Source organism: Rhineura floridana, chromosome 7 (assembly GCF_030035675.1).
Source record: "Rhineura floridana isolate rRhiFlo1 chromosome 7, rRhiFlo1.hap2, whole genome shotgun sequence".
Lineage (NCBI taxonomy): Eukaryota > Metazoa > Chordata > Lepidosauria > Squamata > Rhineuridae > Rhineura > Rhineura floridana.
In genome coordinates, this window is record NC_084486.1 from 62,092,130 (window position 1) to 62,108,522 (window position 16,393).

The window sequence follows — 16,393 nt, forward strand, 5'->3', positions numbered from 1 at the left end:
CTTTATAATTCCTTTAGCCTAGGAATAGCCTGCATAGGATTTGTTACCAGAACAGCAACATCATCAGCAAAGAGATTTAACAGATGCGATTTACCCTTTAAGCATAATCCCTTAATAACATTATCAGCCCTCAAAATTTGAGCTAATGGCTCCATTGCCAAAGCAAAGAGTAAAGGTGATAGTGGGCAGCCCTGTTTTGTACCTCTTCCAATTTCAAATATCTGAGAATCTGTTTTATTTACCCGAACACACCCTCTTGAGCCCTCATACAGACTCTGTATTGTGCTTATAAAATTCTCACCAATATTCATTTTAAACAAAACTTGGAAAAGGACCTTCCAGAGAACCTTATCAAAAGCCTTGGTTGCATCAAGTGAAATGATTGCCAATGGCCTCTTTGTACGGTTACTATATTGTACTGCATTATATAACCTGTGTATAGGGTCCACTATAGTCCTACCCCTTACAAAACCTACTTGATCTTGGTGCAGGTAAGTTGGGATCACATTTGCCAACCTGTCCGCTAATATTGAGGTGAATATTTTCGCATCAATATTAATTAAAAATATTGGGCGGTATGACCCTACTACACCATTTTTATCTGGCTTTAATATAACTGTGATACATGACTGCTTCCATGTTTCTGGGATTGTTCCTCCCCTCAAAATATCATTAAAGAGCAATTTCAAAAATGGTATTAATTCAGTGTCAAATACTTTGTAAAAAAGTCCAATGTACCCATCAGTTCCTGGTGACTTTCCCAACCTTAATTTCTTAATTGCCTAATCTATTTCCTCAGTTGTGATAGAATCATTACGCCTCTCTTTATGTTCCTCGGAAATAGTTTTCAATCCTGCTCTCTGTAAATACTCATTTACTTTATCAACATCCACCAATGAATATTCCTGAAAGCGCTGTGCATTTTTATCTCTTGCAAAAGTTCTAATTCCCCCTTCTAGTAGAATGGAGGAGACAACATTCCTTTGTTTCTTTTTTTAAGCATATTTGCCAAGAGTCTTGAGTTTTTATTATCAAATTCACAGAAAGTCTGATTAACATATTGCAAAGAAGTTAGTACTGTACTTGTACTTAAGGCATCATATTCTGCCCTTTTCCTTGTCAAAATGTGAAGTTAGCGTTTATAAAAAGTACATTCAAATGTAGCAAGTGCATTACGCTCTCTAGACCATTGTGTAATAAATGGTGGGTATTTATCCTTCCAGGCTTGAAGTATGAGTCTATTAGCAACCATAAAGGCGTGGAAAGTCCATTTTTGTTGTCTTGCCATTTATCCCCATACCACAGGAATATAATTTAAAAGTACACCAACAGCCACAACTATACAATTACTACATACAACTTCAGACCAAAAAGAAAATATCACTGGACCCACCCACATCCTGTCTCAGCGAGGCATTTCCGTCATTATACCTAGAAGTCTGCAGAGACTTAAAAGGAGTCAACCTAGAACAAAGGTATAATAAAATCTGGCAAATTGCATTATCTGGAAAAAAAACTTACACTAGAGTTACAAATTGCAAAAGGGAAAACTTCTTGGACTTGTTTATAGTGGATTGGTATAGTTTTATCGTTTCTATGAATGAGAGTGAGGCTGTTCTGTGATTCCCACCAATTCCACTTCATCATGGGTAATGCAGATGATTAGGTCCTATGTCTTTATTGCTTTGGGCATATAGCAACAAATCTTGACTGTTACTCCCAATTCACATTTTGAAGTTCAGTGGGATTTGCTGGTTTTTAACTTACCTTTAATTAGTTGTTCATCATTTTGTCTGTTACATTGTAATCAGGGTTTGAATACAGGAAGAAATGTGTTGCTCCTTGCTTTACACATGACAGCAGAAGCTTATAAAGAGGCAGTGCAGCTAATGACTGCTTCTACTAATGTTCAAAGTGACACACATCTGGGCAAACTCAGATTTAATGTTTGAAAGCAAGTTACCAGCTAAGCCTTGTGTTGCACGTTGGGCTGCCCTTGAAGACTCTTTGGAAGGTATAGCAATTGGCCTGGCTTCGTTCATGAATGGGTTGCATATCACACTGGGCACAGGTCAAGGTGCTGATGATCTTTGGGGGGGGCAGGTATAGAATTGCAGTGCTAGAAACATAGTGAAGCTCTTTTTAGGCAGGCTTTCCAGACTTTTACTTGGAAATTGGAGCACCCTTTCTGTGATATGTGTTAGGATTGTTCTTTTAAACTTTTGCTAGCTGAATCTACTATATATTAGAAAAGGATAATTTTTTGAATTTATAATGTATTGGGCTTGCGGAAGTGAAGCCTATGGTTCCGATTCACAGAGCTGGTGTGATAGCTCACAATGTTCAGCTACAAACTCATTAATTTGCAGTTCAGTTTCTGTGAAGGAAAAGAGAGCTGTAATTTTGGTAGGGCTTACATGGGGCTGGCTGAAAACTGAGAAGAGCCTGGTTAGGCTGGTCTGTCCATGAGAATTTTATGCTTTAGTACTGACTTATGTTGTGGATCAAAACAAATATTTTAGGAAAGTTTATCCACTGCTTAATTTTTTTAAAAGTTGCATGTTTTTATGTACATTGTTTAGATTATTTTTGGGAACCACTCCTTTGAAAAGTATAGAAATGTCTTAGTTAAATAAAGGAGGCAAGAAGGTTAAGGAAGACTAAGGCTAGTGCTAAGGAAAGTGAAAGAAAGATGCAGACTAAAAAATGAATTAAGAAACAGAAACTTGGAGGAAGGATAGGTTGAGCAAAGGGCGGAAGGAAAAGGGTAAAGGTAACTAAAGCAAGAAGGGTGTTTTTTGAGAAGGAGTTCTAAAGAAACATCACAATGCTTAATATGGAGGTGGGTCTGTATACTCTGGAAGTGTGAGGAGGAAGAGTGCTACAGAAGCCGATCAGCAGGCGGAATGGTTAAATAACTGGGACAAAGGAGACAGTGGCCTGACAAATAGGAGCCCAAGGAAACAATGAGTGGTATGTGAAGGAAGACAGGGCTGAAGTCAAAGTGAGACTGGGACAAAACTGCACCTAGGATAGGAACTAGAGACAGGAGGATCTGTATGCAGTATTGGCAGGAAGAGGTGGGCAGGCAAGGGTTGGAGTCAAGGTGCATAGGACTGCCTAGGCTAAGAATCTAGACTTTGACAGGGGATTTTTTTCAGGTGTGTTTGTGTGTGTGTTTTACAGTAACTGCAGCATTTGGAACCTGGTAACTTTAAAGGGTTATCAAGGAACAAGAAGCAGTTCAGGGCAGTGGGGCAGTAGAGATTAAATTTCACAGATTGAATTGATCAAGGCAATTTTATTGCTGTAAACGTCTAGTAAATAAAGAAAAGGGCACCCTCGGGCATACAGGTTGCACAGGAAGGCACTAATCCCCTTCTGGGCCTCAGAGCCAGCTTCAGCTGCTCTTGACAGTTTCAAACCAGTCAACCAACTTGTTAGTGCAGCTGTATGCAAATTTGCAAATGACACAGGACTTTCCTCCTTTGGGGTTTTGTGTGTGTTTCAAAAGCTTGCATAGTCCTAAATCAACAAAAGCTTGTCTGTATAGGAGTGTATGAGTCACAAGAAAAAGCGCACAGTGAAGAAAATCTGCCATACTGAGGTATTTCTGCACTCTGAGTCTTGCAGAATCCTGTCAGAACTGCTTCATTAAAATATCTGACCTAGTTGGGAATGTCTCCTCTGTATAACTGAAAAGCCCGCAAATGCCTTACCCTACATCATGTACTCACGATGGTTAAAATAAAAGGTACATTGACTTTTGTGTATGATATCTTTCAAATGGTTTTAAAACTAGTTTAAATATGTGGTGTAAAAAGTCTGCAACTGCAGCAGTATTTCAGAAGCAATATGGGAAACTGTGTAAGAGTATGGGTGGATAACTCAGGCTTTATTCAAGAGTCCTCTATCACCGTTAAGATAGCCACCATGGCATAAACTGTTTTATATTTGTTGGCTGCATGGTAGAGAGATGTTCATACCAAAAAATGGGCCTGTGTTGCTCATGTCACACATAATATTGAGTAGCTGAATCAGATACACTGCCCCATTTGCCCTTGGCTGAGCATATTTTTAGGACTCAAGTGTTCAACTTGTTTTGTTGCCTCTTCTCTGCTTGTAGCTTTCATAATTCCCAGAAGGCCATTAGGTTGTTCAGAGATTAATGGGGACGCTACTAGCAAACTGTACTTGAAGACAACCAGTATGACACGCAGAATATCAGACTCCATTACACTTCCTATTTTCAACAATAAATCTTCAGAAAATGTATTGATTTTCTTCCTTTCATGGTTTTGCACTCTGGATGAACTTAGTTCTGACAAAACAATAGTAGATAATTTTTCTTTACTAGCCAGCTGGTCTTTAAGTGAGCATTCTCAATGGTACCCACTTGCAAGCTCAAATCCAAATAAACAAGAAATATGATTTGCAAGCCAACTTAGGAAATCAATATTGGCTCTTAGACAGTTTTTATGCTTATCAGCATATTCTAAATCATTGACCTTATATAGAACTACTTGATTTACATTGCCCATTACGAGATAAATATTTAGTGTCTCATGGCTCATTATTTCTCTCTCTCTTATTTTTAGCATTGGCAGAAAGGCAGCAAAATGTTCAAATAGGATTATGTTTGTCTAATTAGTTCCAAACTGCAATCTGTCTGTTTTTGTATTGTATGCATGTAGCTGTAAGGTTTGTCAGAAGCTTAAAAAATACCTGTTGTCTATCTGACTTCCTTCTGGTTCCCCCATGTCATGTAAATATCTCCCAGTTGTTTGAACTTTTATCTGAAAATTTTTGAAGGCTGTCCAGGGGTTCAGATAAATAAAGCTGGGCTATATACAAACAACTCTATGAATTATATTACATTTATTCAGCTTTTTACTGAAACTTCATGCTATACAAATCTCCGGCATAATCAGGTCTGGATTAACTATTTTTCAAAATACGTTGTAGCACAGAGCTTTCATTAAACCAATAGACCAGAAACTTCCCTGATACTAAGATGTGTGCTTACCCTGCTCCTGAGACTCAGCTAGTTTTTAAAATCCCATAGCCAGCTGTGCCCTCTCATTATACAAAATGGGAGGAATGGGCATACACCAAGATGTGCAAATTTAGTAAATAAGTAGGCTTCTCATTCTCAGCATAAGGAGCATATTAGCCATTCTTTCTCATGTCAGTGTTCACCAACCTCATTCTGTCGGAACAGTGATGACCACTGTTTTGGACATACATGTCACAAGTCAAGCCCAAAGTAGACATAGTGTCAGGCTTGTGTGCACTCTTGTACTAAATGAAGTCCTGCTCTTCCCTGCTACCACTACTTCCCTTTGCCTTGGGATGGCTTTCCCTCTGGTCTGAAGAGTTAGAAAGCAGCCATCAGGCCATCCCTGGAAAGGCAGACAGGAGTGTAGGCCTCTTCTATTTCATAGCGAGACCCATTGGCTATCCAGCTCCTGCTACAGGCAGGCAACAAACACCTGTTGCTTGAGCCTACTTGTGGCACCTGTGATATAGGTTGGCCACCCAGTGCCTTAGAGCTGGATTTCTACAGAGAAAAATTACTCTTGCCCTAGAATCCCTTTCCCTCTTAACCAACCCCTTGCTTGAGAACCTGTAGTATATTTGAGAATCTGCAGTAAAGCAACTCACAAGATACTTCTGGGTAGTTTGGCATCACAGAGAACTTCTGCAAATACCTATGAATTTTTTCCCCTGTTACGTCATCTACTGATGTTCTGCTTTCTTGATTTACTGTCAGCTGATTGTCACCAGTCTGTAGTGGCCCCTCCTAATCCTGATTATTTGCTCTCTATCCAGCACCTGTGCAGTTCATGGAGAAAAAAAAGGGCTTGCCTGTTCTTGAAGTTATAGTTTAATTATTTGGTCACTGTGTTGTGCTCTCGGTTACTCGGAAAGAGGCCGGATTCTATTGATTTATTGTGGGAGCAACATACAAACTATATATGTTTATGTTTGTTATTTTTTTCCAGAGGGTGAAGACGTTAAAGCATTTCTTGTCAAGCTGTCCATTTTGTAAAACAGATTGGAATTGGTTCTATTGAACCATTCTTCTGGGAAAATGCACTGAATCAGAGGCTGTGCCTAATATGGCTGATTGTGACCTTTACCTCTACTGGAATGGACCCCAATGCATGACTTCGTTACCATGGTGATGATCTTAACTACAACTCTGGAAAACAAAGGTGCTGATTCTATATCATGCAGGGCTGAGTTGGTAAGAGAGTTCATTTCACAGTGACTGCTTAGTTTATGCTATGAGGCATTTAACCTTTTTAGATTGCAGGTTGTAATTTTGGGGTAAAACACGTGGAACATATAGCCCAGTTTAACCATGATGATAGGTGAGCAAGAAGAACTTACCTGTGCAGAGCTGAATGTGCTGAGCATTCTATTTTAAAGGACAGTATTGCCTTACCTGTGCAGTAGTTGTTAACATATGAGGGATTTCTTGTCTGAGGGGGAGCTGTGCTGGTGTACCAACACTATATGAGTAGTTATTGAAGGCTTGCTTTAAATAAGTTGCTTGATTTTTTAAAATAACTCATTATCAAACTCTTCTGGCCTGCCTAGTATCACATTTAAATGCAATAGAATTCCTAGGGATGTTCTTAATATGGCCACACTCAGGCATAACAGCTACCTGTTACAAGAACATACTGCTGGGAGCTTCATATTACATGCTTCCTCTCCCTTCTTCACGTGCAATGGGAGGAAATTTGAAGAGTCTGTTCACAATTAGTAACAAATTGCAGTTCCTATTTCATCTGGGAAATGGTGGCAACTATGGTTTGTGTAAACTATAGTTAGCAAACCAGGATCAAACTGTAGTTTTGATACCTGTGTTTATTAACTGATTCCAGTTTGCCCAAATCTCAGTTTTCCATGTTTGAGTAAAACAAGAAACTGGTTTGTTACAGACCATGAATGGAAGTGTATCATTTCTTTCTCTCACATGAAACCGAGGGGACTGTGCAAGACTAAGGTTTGTAACAACAAACTGTGGCCTATGTGCCTGTGTCCAGACCACCCAGTGCAAGTTAGATTACATACATCGATTCAGATTTTTAAAAAAATCAAAACTTGTCAATTTTTTTTTAAAAAGTTTATATTTATCGCTAATTAAGAGAAGCTACAAAATGTGCAAGCAGCACCACTGAATCTATAGGGAGCCTTTGTTTCTTCACATTCCCATTTTCCCCCATGGTTTCCAATCCCACAATCATCCTGTGCATATTTATTCCTGTGCATGTCTGTATCATCCCCCCCTTCATTCTTTGCTTTTTACCATTATGGTGCATTCCAAAATTTTGACAGTGTTTGTAATAATACAAACAGAATTATGATGTAGTTTTCCCAATTTATTCTGACCACAGAGTTGTGGCTTTGGTGCCAATTGTAGCTTTTCTTGGCAGAGAATTTTGATGGATGATAAATTTCTTGCCTTTTTTAAAAACCATGATATGTTGGTTATTGGTTCTCCCAGAATATAATACTTGTGCATATCACCCCATAAGAACTTTAGCAAGAAGAAGAAAAAGAAAAAAAAACTTTAGCAAAGCACACTCAGATCAGTAGGAATCAGTCTTTTTATTCACAAAGAAAGGATTTGCAAAGAGTGGAAATAGAGAAACTAAACTCTTTGCTTACCTTAAGAAAAGCCATTGTGATTTCAGCTCATTTACTCCTTTCTAATTTACTATAAGGCTCAGCCTTTGTGTAATGCTGATTAGAGTTAAAATGGGGACAAATATATGGTCAAAACGGTCTTCTCACTTCCTCATTTCCCCCCCTCTTTTTCTTAGATCTAACTTTTGAATAATCATTTAGTATTTGGAGGTGAATATACACTGTCCAAATATTCTTTCATTTCACATCTAAATTTTATAAATATAAGTACACAAAGACAAAAAAATCACAATAAACATGAAGAAGTAATATATATAAGTAGATATAAGGATTTCATGCATTTTTGTGAATAAAAATGCTTTCCTGTTCATATGTAAAAGCTTAATCTGACTGCTGTCTATTTAGATAATTTTTAAAAGTGAACAGATGTTCAAGAAAACATCAATCCAAATACATTCTGCTTTCTTTTGTATGCCATATAGTTTTATATATCTTTGTAGATGTAACTATATCTTTATAAATATGTGTCTGTGACAATTGTTGTGAAGGGGCGAGAATGGAGAAATTTTAATAGGAAATGCTTTACTAGTAGTTTAATAGATGTGAGCAGGAGAGGTGTTGTGTTAAGAGGGAAAAGAAGATAATAAGCTTTGTTTGGAAATTTTGGAGAGCTCCCAAATATCCCTTCCCCTACTAAATATCAGTTTTTTTGCTACTTTAAGGAGGCACTATTTGTTATCTTGGTGATATCAACCACCATTACCAATTCCTAAACCCATCTCAGTCCTATTTGCACGTCTAGCAATCATCATACCTCTCAGTAAAGAATGAAGTAACGGCTTTCATGCTTAAGAAGCCCAGAAAGAAAGCGCCAGGAATTAATGTGGTTGTACAGAGGAAAGGAACAATGATCAATGCTATTATCTGGAAGCACAGCTGAGCTGAGCAGCAGTACAGGTCTTTGGGATCAGAGGCAAATGTAAGGGTCCCAAAAGATTGGGGGATGGGGCAAAAGGGGGAAAAGACGGGGACAAAACCAGCTGAGGAAGGAAGCTGGGATGGCATGCTCACTCACTAAGCTACAGCTCCTCTTATTATCACATTTCAATAAATGTTCCAACATGTGTTCAAAGTCTGGCACTCCAAAACTCTGCTAGTCCAATCCTATGCACATCTACTCAGGAATAATTTCCACTGAGTTCAGTGGGACTTACGCTCTGGTGTAAATGTACACAGGGATGTGCCCTAAGTTTTAGAATGCTCCATGCATAGAGAAAAGCAAAAGCAAAGGTTGTTGCTGAAACTTAGAAACAGTGTAAATATGTACTTGCTTGTAGGGTGGCGAATATTACTTACCGAATAAATACCTTTTTGCTAAGTGAGATGGATGTGCTAGGAAAAAATGGAAAAGCAGAACAGAAAGCATGTACGTTTAATTTCATGTATATTACTAAAAAGTTGTCTTATTGGATGCCAGACTGCAGTTTGATTACTGCTCTTGTTGTTGTTGAGAAGAGTCATAAGGTGAATATATCAACAAAGGAGAACATTTGCAAAAGGAAAACTTTCAACAACATCTGAGAAATCATTGAAATTGTTTTTCTTCAAATAATATAATTTAATTTTTGCCCCGCTAAGAACAAGACAAATCCTGTGAAGCAATCTGGAAACGTTTCAGTAGTGAAGGTCACTTTTTAATTTCAGATTCAAAACTTCAGTCTTTGAACATAGATTAGAATATTCACAAAATAGTAACTTGACCCTTTCTTTAGTTTAACCCTACATTCAGTTTTGAAAACTGTTAGAATGGAGACTCATGAAAGGAAGCTGCGAAAGAGCAGTGCAAAGAAAGGACAGCGTCCTTTTAAAGCTTTCTACTATTTTCTTTGGCTTAGCTTGTACATCTGATAGTCTGTACGTTTTTATTGACCTGTATTAGTGTCACTCAGTTTTTGAATGGGATTTGGAAATAAGGTATTATAAAATGGTCCTGTATTTCAGTATAATTTTTAAAACCTCAATGAATAGCTTTTCTGATTGTTTTCAGCACACTCCAAAGAAGATGAGTCAAGGACCCACTCTTTTTTCGTGTGGAATTATGGGTGAGTAGGAGTAAACTTCTGTGTTTTTTTATTGTGTGCTTATGACTGCACATTATGTGAGAATGCAACAGGATTCTTGGAGGTAAGGATGGGCAAATGTGTCACTTTTAGTTTCTCTAATTTTTCCCGTCTTAAGTTCAGCTTTCCATATTTCCACATCATTTGTGATTTCTTCATAAAAATTCATCAGCATTTTAGTGTGAATTTCTCCTAATATACATATTTTTATAAGGCATATTTCCCTTATATAGTCCCTAATGTAATGCATTTTGTATGCATTTTCACTAATATATGCTTTTTAATGCACACTTTATCTTAGTATATGCATTTTTGTACACATTACTTGGCTGGAGAACTGCTTAGCAAAATTTAGAGAAGTGCAGATTTCAAAGGATGTCTCTGTGTTGGCTCACATGTTATTTCAAAGCTGAAAAATCCATTTCCTAATTTCTCATGCACTTTTCTTTGAATTCCATATTGTTGGCAGTTGATCTGCTTTATGTAACACAATATGGCACTCAGCTGATGAACTCTCTGTGTGTAAATTTCCAGTTGGCTGCCCTGCACATCAAACTCCATGTGACCTCAGTCTCTTCTCAAGTACTGTAAAATCTAGTGAATCACCCATCTTCACTGCAGTCTAAACCAGATGTACTTAAATGGGACAATTGACAGGGAACAGATTCCAGGCAGTGTTTCAGTGTCCTGAAAAATCAGCTAAATGGCACATCTGGTACATTCAAACTTTGCATTTAGTGGTGCTGGATAATCTAGTTCCAGCTATTCACAGGTATGAAATAAAATTTGCCTGCCATTCATGTATAATTCTCTGTTTGCTCCAAGCCTGGTTTTTTAATTGCTGAATATTTCAAGACTACTTTCTTTAAAACGCGCTTATTTTAACAGTAGTCAATAAGGTGAAGCCTGTGTAATGTTTAAAACTGTGCAGTGTAGTATTTAAAAGGAAGCAATAATAATCAGGCAATCACTGTTTAATTGGTTGTCTTGTGCTGCTGTCAACAATGAAGTTCATACTGTACTGGCACACAAGCTGGCATCCATTTGAATGCAGATATGCTATTGAACTTTATGATATTTTGGGTTTGGCTAGATGCTCATGAAGGACTGGCAGTTCTGAAAGATGTAGTACTGCATTGTAGTCATTAGTTCCTTATGTGACTGAGCAATGACCTCCAGACCCAATTAAAACTTTAGGCCCAACTATTCTATCACAAAAGCTGGTACTTTACAAAGAATCTGTTCCCACTATTCACAGGCATTACCCACATCAGTCTTAATGGGAGCTGAGCAAATGTATAGGGAGAGACAGGGAAGTGTTTTTTAATTATTATTATTATTATTTGTCCCAAATGAAAGGTAGTACAATGTGGGAGAAACCTTATGTTTCCTGTGAAGATTCAAACAAGAAACAAATACTACCATATCAGTTAATCAAAGAATATGTCAAAGTCAAATAAGCTTGTTTATGGCTAACTTCCTACAAAATGTTTCATGTTTGAGCTACACTGATGATGCCCTCATTTGCTGAAGTGTCCTATTCCCAAGGGAACCTAACCTTACCTTGCTGACCATAGCACCGCCTGTGCCTATGTCTTTGAGTTGCCCAGTCAAAAATGCAAATCCCATTGGCATTATTTTTGTTTTGCTTTGTAATTTTAGGCATCTTTCCCAATGCTTTCTTCAATTTGGCTTCAACTGGCTGAGATTAACCAGCCAAGTCATTGTTGAAACTTGCTTAGATAGGTTCAGTGCTGACAGCCACAATGAATTTCAAACTGCCAGGCTATTTCCAATTAGATAGTTGCATTCTTGTTTGTGCAGAGGATCGAGACAAATGCATCCTTTCAAATTTGGGAAGCCAAGGAATATAGTGCCACATGAGATATCTGGGGACTGGAGAGAGAGAACCTGGCTGGATTTCTAGTCTCCTCAGTATGGAGAGGCAGGTTGTTTTGAGAACTAATTTACCATTTGACTTTCAACGGAAGCAGGAAAAAATAGAAACAGATAAAGCTGGCATATCTATAGAATAAACTACACTGATCTTGTGTATACTTTATACATCATGAGAAAACTTTTATTTGGCCCTGCCAATCATGCCAACTTGCTTTTAGGAGGAGGCTAGACTGGTCAGAAACCTATGTAGAAACTCTTTAGTCTTTTCATCGCAAAGGTCTGAAGAGGAATTTTGAGTGTGGTCACCAACATGCTTAGAATTCTTCAGACCTTCATGCTAGATGCAGGAAAGACTGAGGTGGAGCTGTAGTGTGTGTGTGGTGTGTGGGGGGGTGTGGGCATTGGAGGTGGGGCTTATATGTAGGTCCCCCTTCTCACTTTAAGCCCATGTGCATTTGCCCTAAACAGAAGACATGGTTGTATTCAACAAAGAGCTAAGGCAATTGTTCTACCAGCGCAAGGATTTCTCCTTGCCTGACAAATTGATCTTCCCCTCTCTTCCTCCTGTGTGTCCCTTAAAACTGTTTTGGGGGTTTCCCCAACTATTCAGACCAGATTTGGGAAAAGTGCGATGTGCATGTTGCGGGAGGAGGGGATGAGACTCCATTGCACTAGCACTAACTCTAGCACTACTGCAAACAGTTAGTCGAATGCTACCCTTTAGTCTCAAGTTCATTGATGTCCTCCTACAATATTCATGTTAAGTTCTCGCACCCTTTCTAAAAACCATGGATTAATCTATTAGTACTTTACACATTTTAGCTTGAATAAAATGAAGCATGCTTTTGGCTTTCCTCTGGTAGATTAGTTGCCTTTAGTCTTTATAACTATAACCAAGTTATTGGCATTAATTTAATGTGCTACAACTAGAGTACTATCATTAGCTTCTCAGGCTTTCAGTTTCTCTGAGAATGTGCTGTTTCCCTTTTAGGCTTTGTTTTATTTCAGTTCCTCAGTCACTTTCATGCTAGCATTGTCTATTGACAGTCTATTGGCAGTTACTGAAGCATGTCCCTTTAAAATAAGTGATGGAAATATAATGGTGTATCAGTTATATTAGAAGAAAATGTGTTTCTGTATATATTGCCCATTAACATTCACTGGCAATTTGTCTATCATCACAGCAGAGTTATATCTGGAGAAATGTTTCTGTATATATTGCCTATTTGCATTCATTGGCCATCTCTCTATCATCACAACTATGTTTCATGCAAAGAGTTTGCTAAGGAGAAAGACAGCTTTCAAACCCCAGTAGGGGAAATGGGTAAGGAACTAATTCCTGAACTTCTTTTAGCCTAATCATAAGCATTTTTACTCAAAAGTATGTGCTGCTATGCCCAGTGGAGCTTGCTCCCAAGTAAATATGCAGAGGGTTTCAGCCTTAGCTAGTGAAAAGTTTATGTATCTGAAAAGTCCTCAGACATCACTTGATACTCTAATGAAGATTAATACTTTTTATTGAATATTTGGCAAGTCACAGCACCCTACATCATCTTTTTTTTTTAAAGGCTAAGATCCTTTAAGTTTTTTAAATATTGAAAATTGATATTATTACCACCATGCTGGGAGTATAAAAGAATATTGTTCCTGGTTTTTGCTTTGCAGGAAGAAGGATGGAACATGCAAAATGTATTGCTATAAATTCAGTCTTGAGCAAGAACAATTTTGTATGCCTTGATTGAGTAGCCCTTGAATCATGTGCAAATAAATCGTTCCTGTTAAGGAACAGAATATTTCCTTTATCCTCCTAGACAGCCAATATTACATTTCTCCAGTCAAGAGGTACAAATGTTGCGGTGGGAGGGTCACAAAGGGAAGCTGGTTCAACATAACATTTAGGCAGTGCGTATTTTAAAAAGGATGAAGTGAAGCAAATATTTAAAGCAATGCTAACAGAGAACCTCTCTGTACATAGTAAAGAAAAATATTGGCTGTTGTTCTCCAACTGCCTGATCCAGAGTAGTTTCATTTATGTTGTTGATGGAAATTGGGTAGCTTTAGGATTTTGTATTATGAATGTTCAGTATAAATAGTGATAATGAATGGCACTCCTGTAACAATTTATTCCATTGTTTTGCTGAAAGAGCATTGGCAACTTGGGGGCAACCTGTTGCTCAGAGTTATGATGCACAAATGTTAAACACAGCTACGTGCCTCTGAGGTTTGTCAGCTAGGTGGGATAGTTGACTGAACTCCTGTAGATTTTAGACCTATATATCCAGACACTAGGATGTGCTCAGAATGCGCCTGAAGCAGGTGAAGAGCTGTTACAAACAGTTTCTTAAAGTAAGTGGCATAGTAGGAACCCACGTTGTTGAAAAGAGATGCAAAAGGCACATTTCCCCAAGTGAAAGACATAATCGTCAGCTTTATTTAGAACTGTCCCAAAAATAACTTCAATTTACATTTCAGTTCTACTGCTTTCCCCGTAAATATCAGTGATTTCTTCCAGGAAGTAGAAGATATAATTGGCAATGTTCGTTGATCTCAGCTCAGTTCTGCACCAAATATACCAGATATGAAGCTGAGATGGCCAAAGTTGGTTTGATGTCTGAGGCAGAAAATCCAAGTGATGCCCCAGCCACGACGGTAAAAATGAAACACAAAGTTAAATAGTTAACAATTTTATGCTGTAATGGCACGTCTTATTCTGGATGCATCTCCCACCTATTATAGGACAGTCACATGCTTTATTAGCATATGCTTTATACAGGCTTCCCATAGATATCTGGTTGGCCACTGTGAGAACATGATGCTGGACTAGATGGGCCACTGGCCTGATCCAGCAGGCTCTTCTTAATTTCTCATTAGGAAAGCAGTAAAATTGGCAGGCACCATTTCAACAAATATGTAACAGTTTGAAGATCAAAATATACATTTATTATTCTGAGCCACTTCTGGTTTGGGAGGTTTCACTCCCTCCTCCTTTTAAATGTGTATAAGGGCAACCAGACACCCATCTTTTAGCCCTTCATATAGCTCATTTTTCTGGGTCATACTGTGAACCCTTCACAATACGGAAATATAAGTATTTGATCTTCTTTAGCTTCTTTTTTATTAAACTACTTAACAGTAAAAACAGTTCAACAAAGCAACCACTTGCGTACAGTTGGTGGATTCACTCTTGCTTGGAGGTCTTCAAGCTGAGGCTGGATAACCGTCTCTTGGGGATGTGCTAGCTCTAGATTTCCTGTGTTGAGCAGGGGGTTAGGCTAGGTGGCCTACAAGGCCACTTCCAACTCTTCTTCTGTTAATGCAGCCAGCAGTCACTACAATTTGGCATTTTCTTAAGGAAAAGCCAAAGGTAAAAAGAGAAGCTCCCAACCTTTTAAAACCCTTTTTAATTTGGAATTAGTGATTGAGAGTTTGACTTCAGCAACTTTTGCCTCAGGTCCTATGGGTGTGATTCTATAAACATCTGTTTCTGGGCAAAATATTTGCTTACTTCTTAGAACTATATGAACTGCATTTAACGAGACTGTATTAGTAGTTTTCCTGGTATTATTTCCTTAGCCTTTTCTGCCTCTATAAGAGAATTCCTTTCTGTGTTGTAGTGGTTTCAGAGATGTTTATAGGAGAGAGAGAGAGCAGAAAAGTGATGCTGGATTCAAATTTATAGATATAATAAAAGGAAATATATACTGACTTCATTTTGGCATCATTGTTTTAAAAATATAGAACTTTGTTACAAGAGCTACTGTATGTGACTAGAGCTGTCATTATCTTAATTTAGATACCCAGCCCCAGCTGTAGCAGGTGGCCAGGTTGGGCACTGGCTGAGGGCTCCTGCAGCCCAAAAGGACCCCTCTTTAGGCTGGGAGGGTGGAGCTCCCACTATCCAATCTGCATCAGCATTGGGTCATGGGGCAAATCACGCCCAGTGACCTAATCCTGCCATGGAGCTGTAGCGCCACCCTTCCAGGCAACATCCCCAATGCAACTGGTGTGGGCTTAAATAGACATACCAGTCCCACCAACCTCCACCATCCCAATCCCTTAGGGGTACTCCCCCCACCATCTTGGGTGGTGGCAGGTGCGCAAGTACAGTGCGCTAACATGATGACACAGAGGGTGGGGCAGATGGGCATATTTAAGCCTGCATTACCTGCATGGGATGATGGAAATCATGATGATCCAGGCCTGGTGTAGTCTGTTGCCCAAGGGCTCAGTTGTGTCTGCTGCCAGTCCTACAGATACTTAGTGGGAATAAGGACATTTTGCTGCCCTCTTCCTTCCAAAATGGACCATTTTACTTCCCAATCAGGAAGTCCCAGTCATGGGTGAATTGTCATATGTACAAAAATCAAGGCCTTCTGTCTGAGATGTGAGAACATTTGTGCTATTGTACACCAATACATTACACTGCTGTTGCTCAGTGCAGCACAGTAGCAACGTGAGAAGGATAGTGTGCTGGAAGGTTGGAGAGGGATGGAGCATTCTTTCTGTATGGCTCTTTTTGCTCCAACCAGGGCTGGTTTGCTCTACAGTATTGTTTTGCCTCCTGCAGCACCATAATCTATAGCAGGGCTGGGGGATCTAGGGCCTTTAGATGTGGCCTTGTAGGATGGGACTCCAGCTGCCACCAGCCCCAGCCAGCATGGCCAATAGTCAGGGAAGATGGAAGTTCTAGTCAGGGCCAAATGCAGGGTTTG

The 16,393-nt window shown here is 38.9% G+C and overlaps 1 protein-coding gene across 11 annotated transcripts in view; it reads left to right on the forward strand.

Annotated features, from left to right (window-relative positions):
• The window catches only part of FAM53B (family with sequence similarity 53 member B), a 203,285-nt gene that overhangs the window by 54,311 nt on the left and 132,581 nt on the right, over window positions 1-16,393 (forward strand). For 8 of the 11 annotated variants that reach the window (XM_061635718.1, XM_061635722.1, XM_061635719.1 and 5 more), the window contains 2 exons: window positions 6,006-6,250; window positions 9,710-9,764. In XM_061635718.1, coding sequence (XP_061491702.1) covers window positions 6,164-6,250; window positions 9,710-9,764 — 142 coding nt within the window. In that variant the 5' untranslated portion in view covers window positions 6,006-6,163. The remainder of the gene's footprint in view (window positions 1-6,005; window positions 6,251-9,709; window positions 9,765-16,393) is intronic. The other 3 variants (XM_061635728.1, XM_061635727.1, XM_061635726.1) reach the window with 2 other exon arrangements.